General features: G+C 37.3%; 1 protein-coding gene across 8 annotated transcripts in view; it reads right to left on the reverse strand.

Moving 5' to 3' along the window:
- GRM8 (glutamate metabotropic receptor 8) overlaps positions 1 to 19,660 on the reverse strand; it is a 357,440-nt gene that overhangs the window by 277,355 nt on the left and 60,425 nt on the right. For all 8 annotated transcript variants that reach the window (XM_063323315.1, XM_063323314.1, XM_063323313.1 and 5 more), the window contains one exon: positions 9,955 to 10,171. In XM_063323315.1, coding sequence (XP_063179385.1) covers positions 9,955 to 10,171 — 217 coding nt within the window. The remainder of the gene's footprint in view (positions 1 to 9,954; positions 10,172 to 19,660) is intronic.

The following is a 19,660-nucleotide window of genomic DNA, read 5'->3' on the forward strand; positions in this document are numbered from 1 at the left end:
CAGAGTATTCACAAAGCTAGATAAACAAGTATATCATAGAAAAATATTGACTATTGACAAATGCAAGGGAGTGCACACTGCCAGGAATACCTGGAATTGTTCACACACATCACTGAGTTCTAAATCAGCTGTAGCCATTTGTTAATAAACCTTGAGTGTCAGAACAGATAGCTTTTGGAAATAATTTGCTTGATACCCAGCAGCCAACAGAAAAAGCTCACTATTTGTCAGGATGTATAAAGAATGGAGCTAAGAATAAAAATGAGATTACAATGACACTACATAAATCAATAGTAAGGCTTTACTTGGAGTGTTCAGTCATGGCTACACAGCTTAACAGAGATATAAATGAAATAAGGGATCCAGAATCCGACAACAAAAACTATTAAACTGCAACTACTTCATATCTTCTAACCCAGAGTTAAAATAAGTAAGGTGGCACACTACAAAGGAGGTTTAACTGGGTTCTCCTGCATGCCATTCATAGCATCAAAACAAGAAGACATTCTGTGGGTGAGGTTAAAATGATAACAACAAGAAATCATAATGTTTCTAAATTTTCATGCTTTGGGAAATCTAAGCATCAACCACTAAATACCTGGGGTTACAGAGCACTGTTTGGGTAGGTAATTCTGCCAGTGACTGTTAAGTAAGATTTTGGTATCTTCCTCTTCCATGTAATTGAGGCCACCACTGGAGACAAGATATTGACCATCAGTGTCTCACTCAGCCTGACAGTTCCAGTGCTTCATTGCTTAAACTGCAGCCACAGACCATGACAGAGCTGACACCAAGAGTGTATTGCTAATGTTCAATCATTAAGTATTTCTCACCTGTGATTTTTATAAGGTACAGTCTCTGGGTAGAAAGTAAAGCTGCAAAAACGCTAAACATTTAAAACCACTAGAAACCCTTTGAAGATAGAAAGACATACAGACAGAAAAGTGCAATTTCCTGAGCAAACTCAAGAGCTAGGAACTTCTCTTTAACAGGTGTAGCTTCTTAATGTGAATGAGACTACGGACTCTAAACCAGTGAAGCACAACCAAGATTACTATTCAAATACCGTGAACCCTTTAAGGTATTAACAAAAAAGGACATGTAAATACAGCCCAAGCCCATGTCACCATGCTCCTTCCTGTCACATTTGCCCAGACAGTGCCCTTAAGTACAGGCTCTCCTTAGAAAAATCTGTGCATGCTGGGAAAGCAAAAACATTAAATGTTATTTTGGCAAAGTTCATTCACACAGATTCTGATCAAGAATATGTCATGGTCCACATATTTGATCCCTGATTCGTTGGACTCACAACAGCCATTCACACCACTGCAATACAAAAGGTGCCATGCTGAATCTTGTGTTAAATAAATCTTTCTGAAAAAGCTAGAATAGCAGAAGTTTTTTAAAAAAATAAAGGACAAAGGAGCTTTAGACAGTTCTTGATAAAGGAGAAAAAAAAAAATCTCACTCATTGCAAAATCTGTGAAACTTCTTGGACTTACTATTGACAGATTTTTTTTTATTTTTTTTTTAAAGAAGTTAAGCACAACTATCATGGAAAATAATCTGTCAAAGTATTTCCTATAGTTGCCTGCTTGCACCATAGCAAAATCATAATGCAAAATCCAAACATGGGCATCTTTATTCAGACTGCAAATCATACTGTGTGTCCTTGATGCTTTCCCTTCTAGTATCACCTTTACAAATACTTTCACTTACAACAAGAATATCCACTGGGATTAACTCTGTTAAAATCCACTTCCTGTTAATGGGATTGTGTGAAATTTGGTCGTAAACAACTAGAATGGCTACATTTTGATTCAGACATTTCCTAAGTTTGCTTTCACAGGAGTTTTTTCATTATGTGTGAATTATTTGCTCTGAGACTTCTTGTAGCAAAAGAGAGTCCCAGAATCTAAGAGAAGATACAGGCTGTACAGTAATACATCCTAATACATTGAACAGCAGCACTTGAGAAATTTCATTTCTGTCATTGCAAAGATCTAACAGTACATTAATACCTATATATTTATCCTACCTTTTATTTCAGTAATTTTAATAACAGTTTATATGCTATAAAAGCACCCTTATAATCATAAAGGTCTGATCTCAAGTATAGTATACACTACAGTTTAAGCAGTAATTTCTAAATTTTGCAAATATTTTGTTCTTTCATTTAGAAAGATTTCTCTTTTTCATTTATTGATTTAAACCTCAAATAAATATACCAGTATCCCTTAGTAATTTTTAAATGCTTATTCACATCTAATACTAAAAAGTACACCTTACATCTTGTTTGAAATGCTTTCCCTTAAATTACTGACTTTCAGACACTGAAACTTGTAATCCCCAACCACTGCTGCAGAGCTCCGCATTTGAAAAACCACTTCAAGAAAACTCATATTCATTATGAACACCACACACAATATTCAACAAAAGTATGCCCTTAATTTAGTAAGATTTCTTTCTTAAAATTAGCATCAACACTTTTATAATTTTGTTTGGTTTTTTTACATTTAAAAATCTTGAACTAGATATCGTGACAAAATTAAAAGGTTTTAGTAACAAGCCATTGCACGAAAAGCAATGCTGAAATAAAATTTTATTTCCTAGACATTTTTAATATTCTTTGAATTCGTGCTCACAACCAGTGTAAGTATCTGGTGTTCACATGAAGTAAAAGAAAAAAAAGTCATATAGTCAAATTACTTCTATAGTACTGATAGCAGTAAGTTATATATACGAATATACACATAAACGTACAGAGGCCCTCCATATTATAACGAGCTTTTAACATTTATTTTTCAGAGTTTTCTAAATATTCTAGGCATCACAGTGGAAAAATATTGGTCCTTGCTCTGAGGAGCTTATTTATCTCAGCTCTCCAAGAGCAAAGGAAAATCAAATCAGATTCAGACTCCGAAGAGTCACAAGAGTTTCAATATCACAGCTATTTGGTAACTGCTCCATATAAAAATAGCTAATGAACTCAGTCTTGACCACAGTTAACACCCCAGCTGGCAGGAAACAATAAATATCAGTGGGCAAAACCAGGAAGCGTGAGGTCTTCCCACCCCGAGCCTTGTTGGCAGCCTCAGAGACAACCTTCCTGTGCATTCAATCCTTTGCTAAACCTCATGAGATTCAGGGAAGTAGTCACTGACTTCTCACCGTTTCAAGCACATACAGAAGTCCCTGTTTCTTGCCCAGGACTTCTTTCCAGAATCAATTTGCAAATTATCTCCTGTGGAATAAAAATTATTTGTACAAGTCGGGGAACAAGAGGAAGTGTTTAGCATACAAGCATATCTCTTGTAGCATAGGAATGGTATCTATCTCTAGCTCCAGACTTAAGCCTCCTTGGCCAACTCTCATAACTACTTAGTTCACTCCAGAAGTATTAAAGTATAATGGTGGTTTCAAATATGTGACAACATTGCTTAGACAATTCATGAAAAAACTATATTGTCTCTAAATTACTTAGGCTTCTTTGTAACTGTTTCTGGCATATTTTTTTCATATTACCTTAAAAGCACCCCTATGAGAGATATTATTGCTTGAATTGGCCACAAGAATAAGAAACCTGAACAGAATACAAATCTTTCAAGTTTATCAGCAAATCTGTGCCATGCTAGTTACGGAAGCAAGGTTGGCTGTATAACTTTTGTCTATACAGTCCACCGTATGGTACATACTCTTTGGGGCAGGTACAAAACCCAGTTCTACAGAAGTTTTCTGCCTTTTTTTTTTTTCCCCACCCTCTTCCACTGTAGCTAGTGAGATTTCTAGGGGAGGTTTAAAAAGTGTCTCAACTAATTGACTGAAGAAGAAACCCCTTAAAAGCTATTAGATATAAAGAAGTCCCTCTTCCAACAATCACTGGAGGGTCAGAGAGCATACCAGGAAAGTACCACTGTATCCTTACTGCTCTGAGATACCTCCCTAAAACTACAGAGAAAAAAAACCCGTAGAATTAAAGCTGAAGAATATCAAATTGATTAGCACTACTGAGAGAAATTAAAACGGTCCCTCATCATAAATCCCTAAAAATTACACTGTTCTTTATCAGGTACTAATTGGTACAAATATTAAAAACTGCAGGAATAATATCCAAGCTTTTGCAATATTAATACACCTATCGTCTGATTTTGTAATTTTTCAAACATTACTTTGAAGCTCCTGTAGCCAATTATACAGTGTTATTATTAATTACAGCTTGCAGCTTGAAATACATTGTTATCAATACAGTTCAGCTGCATAAATATAAAAGTAAAACTTAAAATTGAATTAAACAATTTCCGCTTTGTGAAGGTATGTTAGAATATTATTAGTTGTGAAAATCAATTCGTTAAGCTTGAAAACAGTCTTTAAAGCAGAAATATCTTTGGGAAAAAGGTTACATTTCATGTATATTTCCTCAGTCTTCATTTGCAAGGTTTTTTAATCTTCTATTAAATAACATCTTGGGGACATAGAAAAAAAAAGTCTATTCATCAGCTTACTTAATGAGATAAAAAAGCTTTAGCTTTATATCAAAGGAATACAAAGATTACTACAGGAAATGTGAATTAATCTTAACAGCAATCTATCTTATTTATTTCTAAATTATCCATAAATAATCTAAGTGGAAAGTTTACACACTCTTAAGTTAAGTTGTTTCTTTTCCTGCTCAATCCTCCTCCCCACTTCCCACTAAACTGTCACTTTATCCATCGAAAGCTTTAGACGTCCAAAAGATATTAAAGATAAGAAGTAATCCCATAATTTGGAGAAAAGCAGAGATACAATGCACAACTGCAGACACACAAAAAAACTGCTAAGAGACAACAATGACCTAAGAACAATGTCAAAGAAATGTCACAGACGATTCTCTAAGTAAACAAAACAGAGCTAGCTATGTTGAAGGCTGCCACAATTTAAATAAAGCTACTGTAGCATTCATTCAGTATATGTATTCATTACATTTAGGTATATAGTCATCAATGTGACTCTAATGGTAAAATATTATGAAGGATCATAAAGTAACTGTGGTCCCTTCTCCGAAAAGTGCTATTAACTGCAGTATACCAGGATAAAGGGAGTAGGTAAAACTACAAAACCCTGTTCCTAAAAACAAGCAATCCATGGTACACACTGATATTAAGTACACCGTTCTCTTCTGGGGTAAAGTTTCTATGAACTTATGTCATTTTGGCTCAGTCAAAGATCTGGTTCTAAATCCTCTTTGCTGTCTTCTTTACACCTCTGGCAAGACATGCAAGACTGACTGACAAGTTAAAAAGGGGGCAAGCAATGCTGGAGTTCCTCACCTATTCCTAATGATCAGCTACAGTACCCTGTCTTTATCATTTTTACCTCCTCTGCTGATAGTTTCATAAGTGTTTCACTGTCAGTACCCATCAGTGCTTGTGTCAATTTTTCGTTGACCACTGGTGGGGATAAAATCTGTCACGTAGCATTTCATACACTATTTGTGGATTTCTTCTATTTCCCAGCACAAGCATTGCGCTAACTGACCAAGTATTCTGACCCCGAAGAGATTTTTCTGAACGAAATCGTTTTGTATTCTGTAAAAAAGTGAAAAGGATCCCATGATTTTCTCTCTGATGGTAAATTCATTTGGTATCTAATAGCAGGGGGAATGAACCATTAAAAGAAGTCTGATTAGAGACTTTCCAACATTTATTTTGTCAAACATCATTAACAGCAAAGTAAATAGAAAAGCAATATTCAGCATGACAGTTTAATGCGGACTTGCTAAAATGTGCTTCCTTTTTTTCCTCTTTTTAGTTTCTGTTGGTGAGTCAAGTTTCTCTCAGTTTAATGCTTAAACTCTTAAGCATTATCATTTTGCATGAATCCATTCCTTTGGTCAATGTACCAAAATGATTTGATGAAAATTATTAGAGTGGTATCATTGATTAACTTTGTAATGGGAGTAGAAAATTCTATAAATTTAATCATTATCTTCAAAAAATAAAGCATGGAAGAACGTATTGGAATAAGCACCATTCCCTATTCTCCTTACAATCATTGTCATGTAAAATATTTAACTTCCAGCTATGCTTTGTCCCAGGCAGGATCTTTGTCATTAAAATGAGAGCAGATTCTGATACGTAATATATTCTGTGACATGTCAGGGTGGCACCACTTTGACCTTTTCAGTATTCCACATTTCATTTGGGAGCCTGTTCCTTCCTTTCTGCTTCCGTTACTGATCAAGAAATAGAAGTTTCACAGAGGGCCAGTCAAACTGGAAATTAGAGGCAAAGAGTCAAGCTCACAATAAATAACTACCTGAAATTATAAGTACATTAAATTCATCTTTATTTTAAAAATATTTAAAACCCTACCCCTTCTTATTTCTTAACTGACTGGAGTAAACTTTAAAAAAGAAAAAAAAGAAAAAAATTTTTAAAAAAAAACACTAAACCCACAAAACGAAACCAAAACAAAACAAAACAAAAATTTTCCTATTTATATTTTCAAAACTGCTATCTATCTCAGGTGTACTCTCAGGCACTGAACTTTTTTCAGAAATGAATATATCAATCACATCCTTCCCTCAAATTATTGCTTTCCATTATTCCTATCTTCACATTTATTTTGCTTCCAGTTGTTGATTACTTATCTCAAACAGGAGGTAAAGTACTCAGAAAGCAGTTGGGCTGCCCTGTGCATTTGTATGCCAGCAGCACAGGGGGAGCGATGTCCTGATTAGGTTCTCTTAACACACAGTTTATTAACATAGAGCTGGTAAGCTTTACTGTTTGGTGTGCATTCTTACACTATGTGAAGGTTTTTATAAACCTGTCTAGACTCTACCGTTTCAGACCTCATAATTAGATGCTATTCAAGCTTTCCATTTCGAAAACATTTCCAGCCCTATGGTTCAGGTGAAAAGTCTGAGGACAGTGGATAATAGAATCAGGCTGGAAGGGACATTAAGAAATCACCCGATCCACTTCCCAAGCCCCAAGGAAGAACTAAGTACAGTTATACAATCACTGGGCAGGTGTTTGTCTAATGCATTCTCCCAGATCCTCAGCAATAGAGGCTCCAAAATGTCCTCAGGCAAGCTGGTCTAATGCTTTAATGCCTTAACTATTAAAAGGGCCTTTCTCCAAATCTAAATGGAATCATACTAAAGATTCCTCCTGTTCACATACACTGTATCTGGATGAACAAGTGATCCTCCACATTTCTGTAAAAGCCATTTTCTATTTGAAAATGTTATTTTCTATCACCTTCCATTCTTAGTCAACTCTTTCTCAGGCTAACGAACCACCTTGTTCATTCACAGTCCACCTTTTCAAGATTTGTGATTGTCTTTCTTCTCGCTCGCAGAGTCTCTCACCCTTTGTGAAGGGAGGGTAAAAACCTGTAGCGAGTCAAAATGTGGTTTCACAATTGACAGGCAAATTGGAGGTTTACTCAAATTATTTTACAGACGGTACACCCATCCGCATGTTCCAGTAAAACATGAGGAATATAGGCAGGTTATATTTTACTATCGTGCTTAGATCGTTTTTGAGATAGTATTTTCTGATCAGTCTTTCTCTATTCCTCACTGTACAATCCTTCTTCCTGAGGAACAATGCCTTGCACTTGTCTCTTAAATTGCATATTATTTTTTCAGACCATATCTTCAGTTTTGGACTCTAAGAGTCTCTTCCAATACACTCTTAGTCCTTCCCAGCTAGAAGTCACCTCCAGGTTTTACAAGCATATCCTTCATTCCAAGTGCATCCAGAGTAAACACAAAAATATTGGCTAGTACCTGATCCAGCATAAACACCTGCCAAATACCACGTGACACATTCTGCCTTTTAAACAGAAACCATTGCTAATTACACTCTGAGCAAAGTTCTCTGAATAGGTCTGCATCCACCCTATGACATTTTCACCTAAATCTCAGTTCACAAATTTTCTCAGGAAAATACTGTATGCAACAGTTGAGATAACACTACTAAATTCAAGAGCCATGACATCAAGTGCTTCTTCTGCAGCTATAAAACTGTTACCCTGTCAAAGAAAATTATTAGATGGGTTTGGTACTATTTGTTCTTCACAATTCTGCACTGGCTACTTATCATGTCCCTGTGGTTACGTATGATTTACCTGATTATTTATTTCAACATTTTTCTAGGAATTATCTTGCCTCTCCTCTGCTTTCCTCCTTCAGAAACATTTGAGTCCCTGGTACCCATAATAGTTGGTAAACTGCTACGGGGACAGAGTTTACCAAAATCAAGTGCTCTAGTAAAGAACATAAGTCATAAGAGAGAAAAAAAAAAAAAAAAAAAACAACAAGAAAACCCCAAGCCTCACAAATCACCACTTTTCATGCTTCTTGGTATTACACAGATCTTATAATGTTGAGGACACCCATTCATGATTTTAGTTGCTTTGGATTCACAATCCTATTAGTAATATTTATTTATTTAACCCTTTATCAAATAATAATGTTCTTTTTTTATTATAGGATCAATGAAGATCCAACCAACACAAACTCAAGTCATTGTGATTATAATGAAATCACAGTTGTTGTTCTTGCACCCATTTGAAGAACTCTTATATTTCTGGAAATGGGAAACAGTAAAAAAGTCTTGAGCACTTTATTTGTCTACTTTCAGGACTCAGCAGAACTAGCTGGGCTGCAGATGGTTTCAAGAAAAAGTGATTTTCAGCCAATGAACTACTCAGTGAATGTCTGGGGCAGCCAATCTATTCACTGCTGCATTTGACACAATAGATAAACCGCCTCTTTTAGATATGAACTGTGGAAGAATTATCCATGCCTTTGCAAACTCCAGATCAAACCATTGTATTGTAGTCAGCCTTGGCTCTCCCATGAAGACAACTAGGATATGACAGCATAGATTAGAAACTAGAAACAGAATATTTATTAGTTAACTGATCAAGCACACTATACATACCGGTTCCCTAATGGCATGAATTGCTGCGGTTTTGTCTCACTGCCAAATTGTTGTGAATAATCAGTAATCTTTATGGTTCAAGTATAAGTACCTGAGGCACACGCACCTTCCTGTATGACTGAGATGGTTTCTGTATTTACATGCAGTTATTGAAATGGATAGTAGTGTCATATTTTCTCACCCAAGCTGACTTGAAAGAACCAGGGTTCATATGTACATGCCCTGAAAGTCAAATCCAGTAGATTAATCCAGACTTTCTGAGAAAGGACAGGAAGGCTGTTTGCAATTTTTTTATTTTTTTTAAAGGGTATTATTTTGTGTCATTTAACACTGTACTTAGTGAAAGAACAATTCCACCCCCTTTCAAACCACCTGCTACTCATTGTCTTATTCCTTGGTGTCCAAAACCTACTGCTTCTGAGAAACAGACATTTTTTCAGTCCAGAAATAACTATGGAAGAGTGAAAATAAAATCAAAAAAAAAAAAAAAAAGATCAAAGGGACCTAAATATACTTCCCATAATAATGCCTGTATTTATATAGCCCATTTCATCCTGAAGGAAAAACAAGGGTGTATCTTTGTACTTCACAGATTTTTTTGTTGTTTTTCAAATTCATCAAAATTAAAACCCCTAGATTTATCAGTGCTGGACATGGACAATGAGATCTCATAGGATTATGATTTTCCTAAACTAAATCAATCACAACTGCTCTAATCTGGCTGTAATTTAGTTGGTGGTTGCTTTTTGCCCCTGACTCATCAAGGAGCTCCCCCTTTCCAAAAGGCGCAAGAGACAGACGTTTTTTGCGTCTCTCAAGAGCTCTTCTTAAATTGCTGCCAGAACTGTCACCTTGGCAGATGCGTGAGCAGCAAAATCCTCCATGAGCCCCTCCACTTGAGGCCAGGTAACATGCCTGAAGGTGTTCTGATCACTCTGCATAGACCTGGGGAGGGCTTGGCAACGCTCTGTAACCCTGCAGCTACAAATACAAAACCTCATAAACATGCACTCACCAATTTCTCTGGAGATCTGGGTGAATGCCTCCACACCGCTCTCTCCATAGTTGCCCTCGGAAGCCAGCGTCGACACGTAGTTCCACCCAAGGGCCGTCACGATGTCAACCATGGCCTGTGCTTGGTAGGAGTCTGGTGGGACCACTCGAGAGAAGAAGTCATACCTGGTGTTATCGCTCAGTTCTGGAGCTGTAGATGCATAGCTGATTTGAGGTATCTGCAAAATAGAATGACAAGTCATTCAAGCCAATCTAACACCATTTCACACTATATACGTATACGTTTGAAAGGCTTAAAATAGATTATGCATGAGCATTGTGCAGAACTGAATATCTTGTTTTAATTAAATCAAATGATCAGAAAGCATCTCAGATTTTGTAAAATGTCAGTCAAGTCTGATTGCATAACACTCTCACCAAGAAATAATGCATTCTGCTTTTTGCCAGATATCATGATTCTTGACATGTAAGTGTAACAACTTCTTTTTTGATCCTGGCTCTGATAGGAACAGAAGAAGATAAAAAAATAAAAGAAAAAAAAAAAAGGAGGAATTCTTACTATTACTATAGAAGATTAAAAGGTCGGTTTTGACTGTGATTCTTAAAAACACTGCACTTAAATTTTATGAGTCAAATTTAGATTATTTCCATTCCATTGTTTTGTTTATTTATGTACATGCAACTGTGCTTTCCCATTTCATTCCTATTTTTCCAAGCTTTCATTGGCATAGCTTTTTCGTTTTCCAGTTTTAATATGGTGTTGTGCATGATTTAAGAATATGGAGATTATGCATTTAATACCAAAAGCTATCCGATGAAAAACACCGAAAAAAATGTAGTTATCCATATACAATATACATATAGAGAAGGAGAAAGATTACAAGGATGGTAACCTTTGTAGAAATCACCACAACATTCTTTGCAGAAACAAAAAACCAACAAAAATCCCATTAAATAACTGAAATACATTTTTTAAATAAATTACTATTTCCATAGAAAAAAAGATGGGGTGATTTTTCTATTAACTCTTATCTTAAATAAATTGTTTGGCAATGTCCAGAAGAAGCTGTCTGTAAGCAATATTCAATTATTCTGAATAGTATTATGGTGCAAGAAAAATTAATTAACATTCATGATCACTGAAAAGGGGAAAGATTCTTTCATTTAAAATGGTAAAACTGATGAAATAGTCACTAGCTTAAAATGAAATATACTCCAAATATTGCATTGCTTTTGTAATCTATATTAATAACAGGTGCTTAATTCACATCTTACAAAACATAAAGCAGTCTTCAAGAGAGCCATCTGAACAGAGTTCCTAAATTGATTCTGTTGAGAACCGAATTTAGTAGTCCCAGATAACAGGTGATCTGGGAAATGCTCACTGTCATATTAGATGCTGTAGGAGAAGGTTTCAGTGCAACCCTTAGGTCCTGTACAGTGCCTCCTCATCAGCACAAACTGAAAAATGGATTTGAGGCAAATAACAGGGATTCAAAGAGTCTGGTCATTAACCACACCTGCAAAGACGGCGTAGACTCTTACAGCGTGAAAAAACAGTTTATAGCCTAAGGGATGGCAAAATCATTTCTCAGTCAGAAGCAAACAAAATAAAGTCTTATGTATCTTGGCTCTATTTTTCTTTAAGAAATTTTATACTCATGGAAACGCCTCAGAATAAATAATCTGAAATGTTGTAATAATAGCAACCAGAGAGAAAAGGAAAAAAGGAAAGGGAGGATCACAGAAAAAATAAGCTAAAGGTTATATCTCATGGAAATCAGTATTCCTAGCACAGCAATGATCCACCAAGTAAAAATAAAGGATAAATTGCCCTTACAAAACCTGCCTTGTATAAATTCCCTTTCTTTTAGAAAATGTTTGAATCATCTTTATCTCTTTACAGACAAGAGATTTTGGCCTGTAATAACACAATTATGCGCATTTAGAGCACTTATCATCCCCATTCTAAATTCGCTCTATTACTCCAAACCAGTCGTCTTTTTCCAGATGGAAGAAAAATAAAGGCAACCTCTGTGATTTTACTCATTTTGCTCCTCGGTGTGCCATTTCACGAATACTATGGTATCGGTGCTTTGCTGAAAGCCATTTTATCAATAATGTTCATGAAATCAACACTAGTAAGAGATCTTTTAGACGGATATTTTGTCATTGAAAATCTTGATGTCTAGTCCACAGAGTTATATCCATTAACTTTCTCCATTCCTGTTTCTCTTCAGCCCTGAGAGGAATAACAAATCCTAGATATGTGTTTGCAGGAGAGCTGTTGGTACAACACAGCAATGAAATGTTTCAGATCAATAAAGATATTTTATGTACTATGAATATCACTTATTTGGGGCTTTGGAAAATGAAGAGAATCGACATTACTTTCCTACTTCTTCAGGTCTTTCTGGTTCAGCTTCTTCTCTAGCGTTATTTCTAATAATAGTGGAAGAAAATAGAAGGTAAATACAGTCCAAACCCAGTACCCTGAAATCATTTGGCATACTTATTAGGCTTAAATCACCACTGTTTTATAACTTCTGCCTACTTTTCCCTAGCATGAAAGAACAATATGACATTTAAAGGTAGGGAGAAAGACACTCTCTAAATAGCAAGCCATCTCCAAGTTTTGAGAAAAAATCATGCATGGAATATGTAGTTATTTTCCTTATTTCTTTTTGTATACACCCCTCATGGTTATAGACAACACTTTATATTCAAGAATTTTCTCCCCAAAACTTCAGACCTTCCAGCCAGAAATACCTCATGGATTTTATGAAAAGGAAAGAGGAACTTCCTTCCTTGCCTGCTTTTAAATGTACATTTGTATTCAGGGGGGTACTGAAAAATAGCCTTAAAATTTGAGGATTTGGGGTATGTTCCAACAGTTACACAGTTACTGAAAAGACTCAGAACAATACTCAAAGAAATTGTTTGGCATGAGGACAAATTGTTAGGATTTAGTGGTTCAATAATCCATGAATGAAAAATATATACATTAAAATGTAACAACTCTAGTTATGGACTGTAGGTTTAATAAACCATTTTACATGTCCCCAAGTACATTTTACAAGATAGAGCATAATGCTGCCTAAGCAAGGGAACTGTTATGCTCTATCAATTCAGTAATATGTGTTTTTAAAATTCCCTAAATACAGACTGTATTTATACTTTAAGTTCCACTGGCCCCATGAGACATAAATTTGCATTTTGAAAGAGACCTGTAAAGGGGTTTTATATTTCTCATTCTAGATTTCTCAATCTAAATTTTCAAAATTAAATACAATATGTGGAACATTTACATTGTACTTAAGTGTACTATATAGCACTGTTAATAGCGTAGTTCCCTTTCTTCAAGGGGAAAAAAGCAAAAAAACCCAATGAATTATATAACTACATTTGAATCAGTTGTCAGACAACAGCTGTCACATTCATGTTTGAATGTTCATTGATATATTTTTTTCTGTTCTTTCTTACCCTGTCGTTCAGCCACTGCCTCCCGTTAACCTATAATCTGCTGATAAACTCTCAACTTCTAGTGGGAGCTACCAGCTATCCCTCAGTCCTATAATCTAAGTCAGCGGTGGCTTCATCTCATTCTATTATCCACCGGCATCAGGAAATGATTCCGCATACCCAAAAAAAATAAAACCATTTAAAAAAAAAAAAAAAGAGACAAGAAAAAGGATTCCTGAGAACTAAGTAGACAGGTTAAGCCTTGAAAATACATTCAAGTCAAAACAAGCAGTCAAAAATAGTCTGTTTTTTCTGGATCTTGTATACATCTCCAAGCTGATTTAAAACTGTGTCTAAAGATCTCCCCTTCCCAGAGGATTACAGAAGATGGAATAGTTAATTTTAGAACTAACTGTCCACAAAGCGTGACTGTGGCAGCACTTCAAAGGGCAAACAACATCTGCACGAGATGCCCACTAAGCATTACTGCAGAACGGACTTCTGCTCCCTGATGGAGAATGTGTGCACAACTTCACAAGTGCCAAAAGCGGCTAATGTAACTTTTAATTTATTTCAGCTAAGTGCTAAACCACTGTCAGTCCCCTGTACACTGAAAAGAAAAGCGACGTAGCACTCCTGAATCCAGAACTATTCACAGGGAAGCATTACCCTGGATCTGTTTGGTGGTTCCAGTGCTGGGATCCAAACCCAAAAACATAGAGATGCTGTACTGAGGACGGTAGAAGAAACTACATGACCTAGGTTTGCCCTTCCAGTAAAGCGTCTTCACCACAGCAGGCAGCTCTTAGCATGCCTTCTCTTCAATGACATGCTGTCCGGGTTTTGGACAGAAGTTCACTGGAACGTTTTTTATTGAGCTTTCTAATCCATTTGCATGCTACATTTGTCAATGTAAAGTATCAGCTGGCCATCTCAAATACCGTCTTCCTTTATACAGCCTTTCAGCTGAAAGCAAGCATGATTTGGGAGCAGAGTAGCAGACAGTGAAATGAGCCAAGCTCATAAGAAAAAAGACCTGAGAAAGGAATCACCAGTAATTTTGAACATTACTGATTACGAGTTGCAGCAGTAACTGTGCTGTACACTCACCCAGCGTAATGGGCTTAAATCACTCGCATCTTCAATTTCACTACCCACTCAGTCCTTTCACTAGCTTTAACATATCAACTAGCATTTTATTTCCCTTTTCCATTTTCTCATCACTGAGCAGTCATTTTTTTGAGGAATATTAGCAATAGTACATTAAAAATAGTAATAATTGTAGCTAACAAATTGAAGTCAATAAACTTTCGGTTAGTGATGGCTCAATATCAACTGGCATTTTACCACCAACTAATAAAGCCTGCATAGGAGTAAAAGTGCTTGAAATAAAACTTGACTGTGGAAACACGTTTTCAACTTGGTGATTTTTTTGAATTTTAAATGTCTATCATTAATCATTAATGGCCCTGTCTTTTCAAGATTTTTATTCCCTCTCCTGTACAACAAGAAGGAGTTCTTTGTGAGTACAAAAAACTCACAGCAGTGAAATGAATCCTCAGGGCCTAGATATTGAACAGTTGCTGGATGAGAGCTGAGGTCACTCTATTTTAGCTATTAGTCACATTTGTAAATTGCCATCAGCCAGAGCATCATCTTAACCTGCTTTCACTTCTGAAAAATGTGTCAGCCTGCAGTACAGCAATGCTAAACTTATTCAGGGTAGATATTCAAGATTCAAAAGAGTTTGATGAGGCCTAATAACATCTCACACTATACCAAACGAGATTTAAAATCTTCTTTTTTGTTACTAACTGTAGGAGGAGATGAAACACACCCTGAAACTTGCCATTTCTCTCCACCGACCATAAAGGGAGCCTGGGAGATTAATTCAACTATTATACACACTGTGTAGAACAATACTGTAAACAGCTACATGTCTTCCACTGAATCTCACAATCCCGCTCATTTTGGCTACACATGACTATTAAGACATCTGTGCACAGCTAATGATCAACTTCCTTCTGCTGTGTCTTCATCTTCCCATCTATGACAAAAACGGAATAGGTCACCCATGCCATCATTAGAAACCTCATTTCATTCATTTTCAAAATAAACCAACATTAAATCATCCTGGGAAGATACAACACATTAAGACTCTGTAACACCACTGGAGATGTGAGATGCCCCATTCAAAGCTCAGAGCAGCTGAGCAGGGTGACAACTTGCCAACTCCACTGGCTACAAACCACCTCTGCTAGAGCTGCTGTGGAAAAGTTTCAGCATATGAAGTTTTCCATTTCAGCCTCTTTCCATGGATTTTACCAAGAGGACAAGGGATCTGTGACAATATATTTCCCAGTAGATGTATATAGATATTCATTTATATGTATAAACATGTGTAAATCTAAACTATATATATTTAGGCTTATACACTTGATGCTCTCTCTCTGTATGTTAAGGACACTCAACCACAGTGCTGGTCGCGTGGCCAGCAATAAATCTTGTTCAAGAATTACCACAGATTTCACCCCCCCAAAAAGTGCATTTCTATCAGCTAGAGCAAAAGCAAAAGAAAAGAAACAAACAGGTATGCTTTTTCACCTAGATGAATGCAATTTAAAATGTATTTAGTTCAAAAAAGTCTGGTAGAATTTAAAAGCTTTGGAAAGGGAAAGAACAAAAGTATAATCTGAAAGCTGCCATTAGTCGATTTCACTTGGAAGGCAGGAATATTTTTAAATCCATTTGAATTTTTCCAAGTCATTCTATTTGCAGTAAATATCATAGCAGTTCCTGTCAAGGGTGCTTGCAATTCATACACTTAATGACGATGAGCTAATGATAAGGTAGTTTCACATCTTTTGAAAGTTCCCTACATATTTGTATATGTGTTGTGCAAAGACATAGTCTTTGTGATAAAATGCAACATAGCTATTGCTATTTTTTCCCCAAACACGGGGACAGAAGTGATCCATCACACCTAAATGTTTCTGAGCTGGGATGGGTAAATTACTTTCCTCTTTCTTTTCACTTCCTATTACTCTTTCACTGGCTTTACTTTACTTCTGTTGTCATCAGTTCAGAAGACATATTCCTGAGCAGAACATATCTTCAATGAGCTGCACTGATCGTTTCATGAAAAAAAGACATAGCTGAGAATCAATGCAGCATGGTTTGTTACCAACAAAATTATTTCTTCAATAGGTTGGTCTGGTATGTGAAAAATTACAGAGGCAGATGCAGTCGCTAGTCCAGTGAAAACACGGGGATAAAATTAAACATGGAAATCCTATTTTATTACTCATTTTCTCTTCTTTTCCCAGCTACAATCACAGTAATTATCTATCACACTTATTTCTGAGGTTATCTCTGGTGGTCAAATGAGCTAGCAAGTACAGTATTCTGAATAAACTGAATTACACAGAATCACAGAATGGTTCGGGTTGGAAGGGACTTTAAAGATCATCTAGTTCCAACCCCCCTGCCCTGGGCAGGGACACCTCCCACTAGACCAGGCTGCTCAAAGCCTCATCCAGCCTGGCCTTGAACACTTCCAGGGATGGGGCATCCACAGCTTCTCTGGGCAACCTGTTCCAGTGTCTCACCACCCTTACCATAAAGAATTTCTTCCTGATATCCAATCTGAATCTCCCCTCTTTCAGTTTGAGGCCATTACCCCGTGTCCTATCATTACACTCCCCGATAAAGAGTCCCTCCCCATCCTTCCTGTAAGCCCCCTTTAGGTACTGGAAGGCTGCTATAAGGTCTCCTCGAAGCCTTCTCTTCTCCAGGATGAACAACCCCAACTCTCTCAGCCTGTCCTCATAGCATAGGTGCTCCAGCCCTCTGATCATCTTCGTGGCCCTCCACTGGACCCGTTCCAACAGGTCCATGTCCTTCTTGTGTTGCGGACTCCAGAGCTGGATGCAGTACTCCAGGCGGGGTCTCACCAGAGAAAGTAGTTTCTTATAGTTAATACATGTAATTGTATAGTATCAGATTATGGGATGAAAAAAAAATATTAAAGCTCCATTGCATTGCATTCTATCCCCAACAGCCAGAAAATACCTTTCATAAAGTGTAACCAGATGTGCTACAGCAAGTGTATTTCAGTTTGTCACCTGCTGTGTTGCCCTGGTAGAACAGGATGCGACAAAGGAGGAATGCGTACAATGTAAAAAGTGTTTGAATTTTAGAATTAGTCTCCTTCCAGTGGGTTGAAGTAGGTCAGGGACTCATTAGAAGTCATTACTTTTAATTACACACACGGGATACCATAGAAAAAAATAGTAATAATAATGTGATATCACAATCTCAAATCCCATAATAGATGCAGCATCTACAAAACAAATGCACCACTCCGGAAAGTATGGGTCTCTGTGCTGTGTGGTGCACTTTAGGGCAAAAACATTAAAAGGATATTTATGCATTACGAACATTTTTACAGCTGAAGCACATCTTGTCACACTGTGCATTGCTGTGTAACTCCAGGAGGATGAGAATCCATCTAAGGACAGCTTGAACTGTCATCAATGTTCTGTGCAAGCGAGTCTATTGATAAATGTTTAACAATGACATTTTCTCAGTAAGGGAGCTCTGTTCTGATATTTCCACATCATTTCAAATCCTGGGGTTTGCCTCTCTGAAAACCAACTATGTTAAGCAGTTGCACATTAAATTATCCACCATCTGTAGGCAGCCTCTTTCTAAATATTTTAAACCCAGCTGAGGTCCAGGCACTGAATGATAAACTGCAGAAGCAGCAGATCAAATGAGTAATATTCATACTGAGATCAAATCACAAGAAGCGAGGGTGGGGGGGACCTTGAGCTTGGGAATGGCTGTTAGCTCTTCCTTCACAGTTTCTTATGTTCTCCAATCATCAGATCAAACGGGAAGCCAAGGATGGTCAGATAGCTTTAGGGACTTCTTAAACTATTAAAATTCCTTTTTGACTTGTTGGGAAACCCACACTTCATTATGTATATCAATATGTTAGACTTGTGTCAATCTCTGCTGAGCACAGTGTGAACTCTGATATTTCAAAGCTTTTTTAGCCCTACTTTCCTCATTAGAGCTTGTCATGTCAGTGTCTGGAACTGTAATCTCTTTTGATGAGTTCGAGAAAAATATACAAAGATGTGCATTACTTTTGGTCTGAAATAACAAAGTCAACTTTCTGTTACTATTCAGCAGTAATAAATTTACATAGTAGCTCATAAAGTATTCCTCAGTCCAAATCAGGTTTCCTTTACATTCATTTACTAATCACTATATGGTAGCACAGCAGGCGACTTCAGAGACTTACCCTTGGTGACCCGCAATTGTCCACAGGAATTTTTCTGATTACAGAGACCATCTCTATGGAAGAAGAAGGTGCTCTCAGCAGGATGCAAGATGGGTGCTCTGCTTAATGGACAATTCTCATCTTTGCATTCACTTTTTCATGCTGCAAGGTCACTTCAGCTTACACCACAGGCTGAGAAGTATTACTATCCTTTTGCTACCCATGCTGCTGGCTTAACGTCATGAGGTAGAAGTAACTGAAAAATATTATGGGGAGGGAAACCAAATTTTGTATTGTTCACAGCTTTCTCCACAGTTGTGGACAATGTGAAGATACAAAAGGAGGAGGAGGCAAAAGGAAGACCAGAGAAGTTGTGGACCCACTGTTGAATGAGACAGGAGCCATGGTGACGGAGGATGCGGAGAAGGCAGAGTTACTGAATGCCACCTTTGCTTCAGTTTTTACTGCTCGGCCCAGCCCTCAGGAGTCCCAGACTTTGGAGAAAGTAACCGGGAAAGAGGAAGACTTCAGCTTGGTTGAGGAGGATCGAAAGAGGGATCAATTAGGTCACTTAGATATTCACATGTCCATGGGCCCCAATGGGATGCCCCCGAGAGTGCTGAGGGAGCTGGCAGAAGTCATTGCTGGGCCACTCTCCATCATCTTTGAAAGGTCCTGGAGAACCGGTGAGGTGCCTGAGGACTGGAGGAAAGCCAACGTCACTCCAATCTTCAAAAAGGGCAAGAAGGAAGACCCGGGGAACTACATGCTGGTCAGCCTCACCTCCATCCCTGGAAAGACGATGGAACAGTTCGTTCTGGGCGTCATCTCAAGGCATGTGGAGGAAAAGAAAGCTATCAGAAGTACTCAACATGGATTCACCAAGGGGAAATCATGTCTGACTAATCTGATAGCCTTCTATGATGGCATGACTGGATGGATACATGAGGGGAGG

This window comes from Chroicocephalus ridibundus, chromosome 1, assembly GCF_963924245.1.
Source record: "Chroicocephalus ridibundus chromosome 1, bChrRid1.1, whole genome shotgun sequence".
Lineage (NCBI taxonomy): Eukaryota > Metazoa > Chordata > Aves > Charadriiformes > Laridae > Chroicocephalus > Chroicocephalus ridibundus.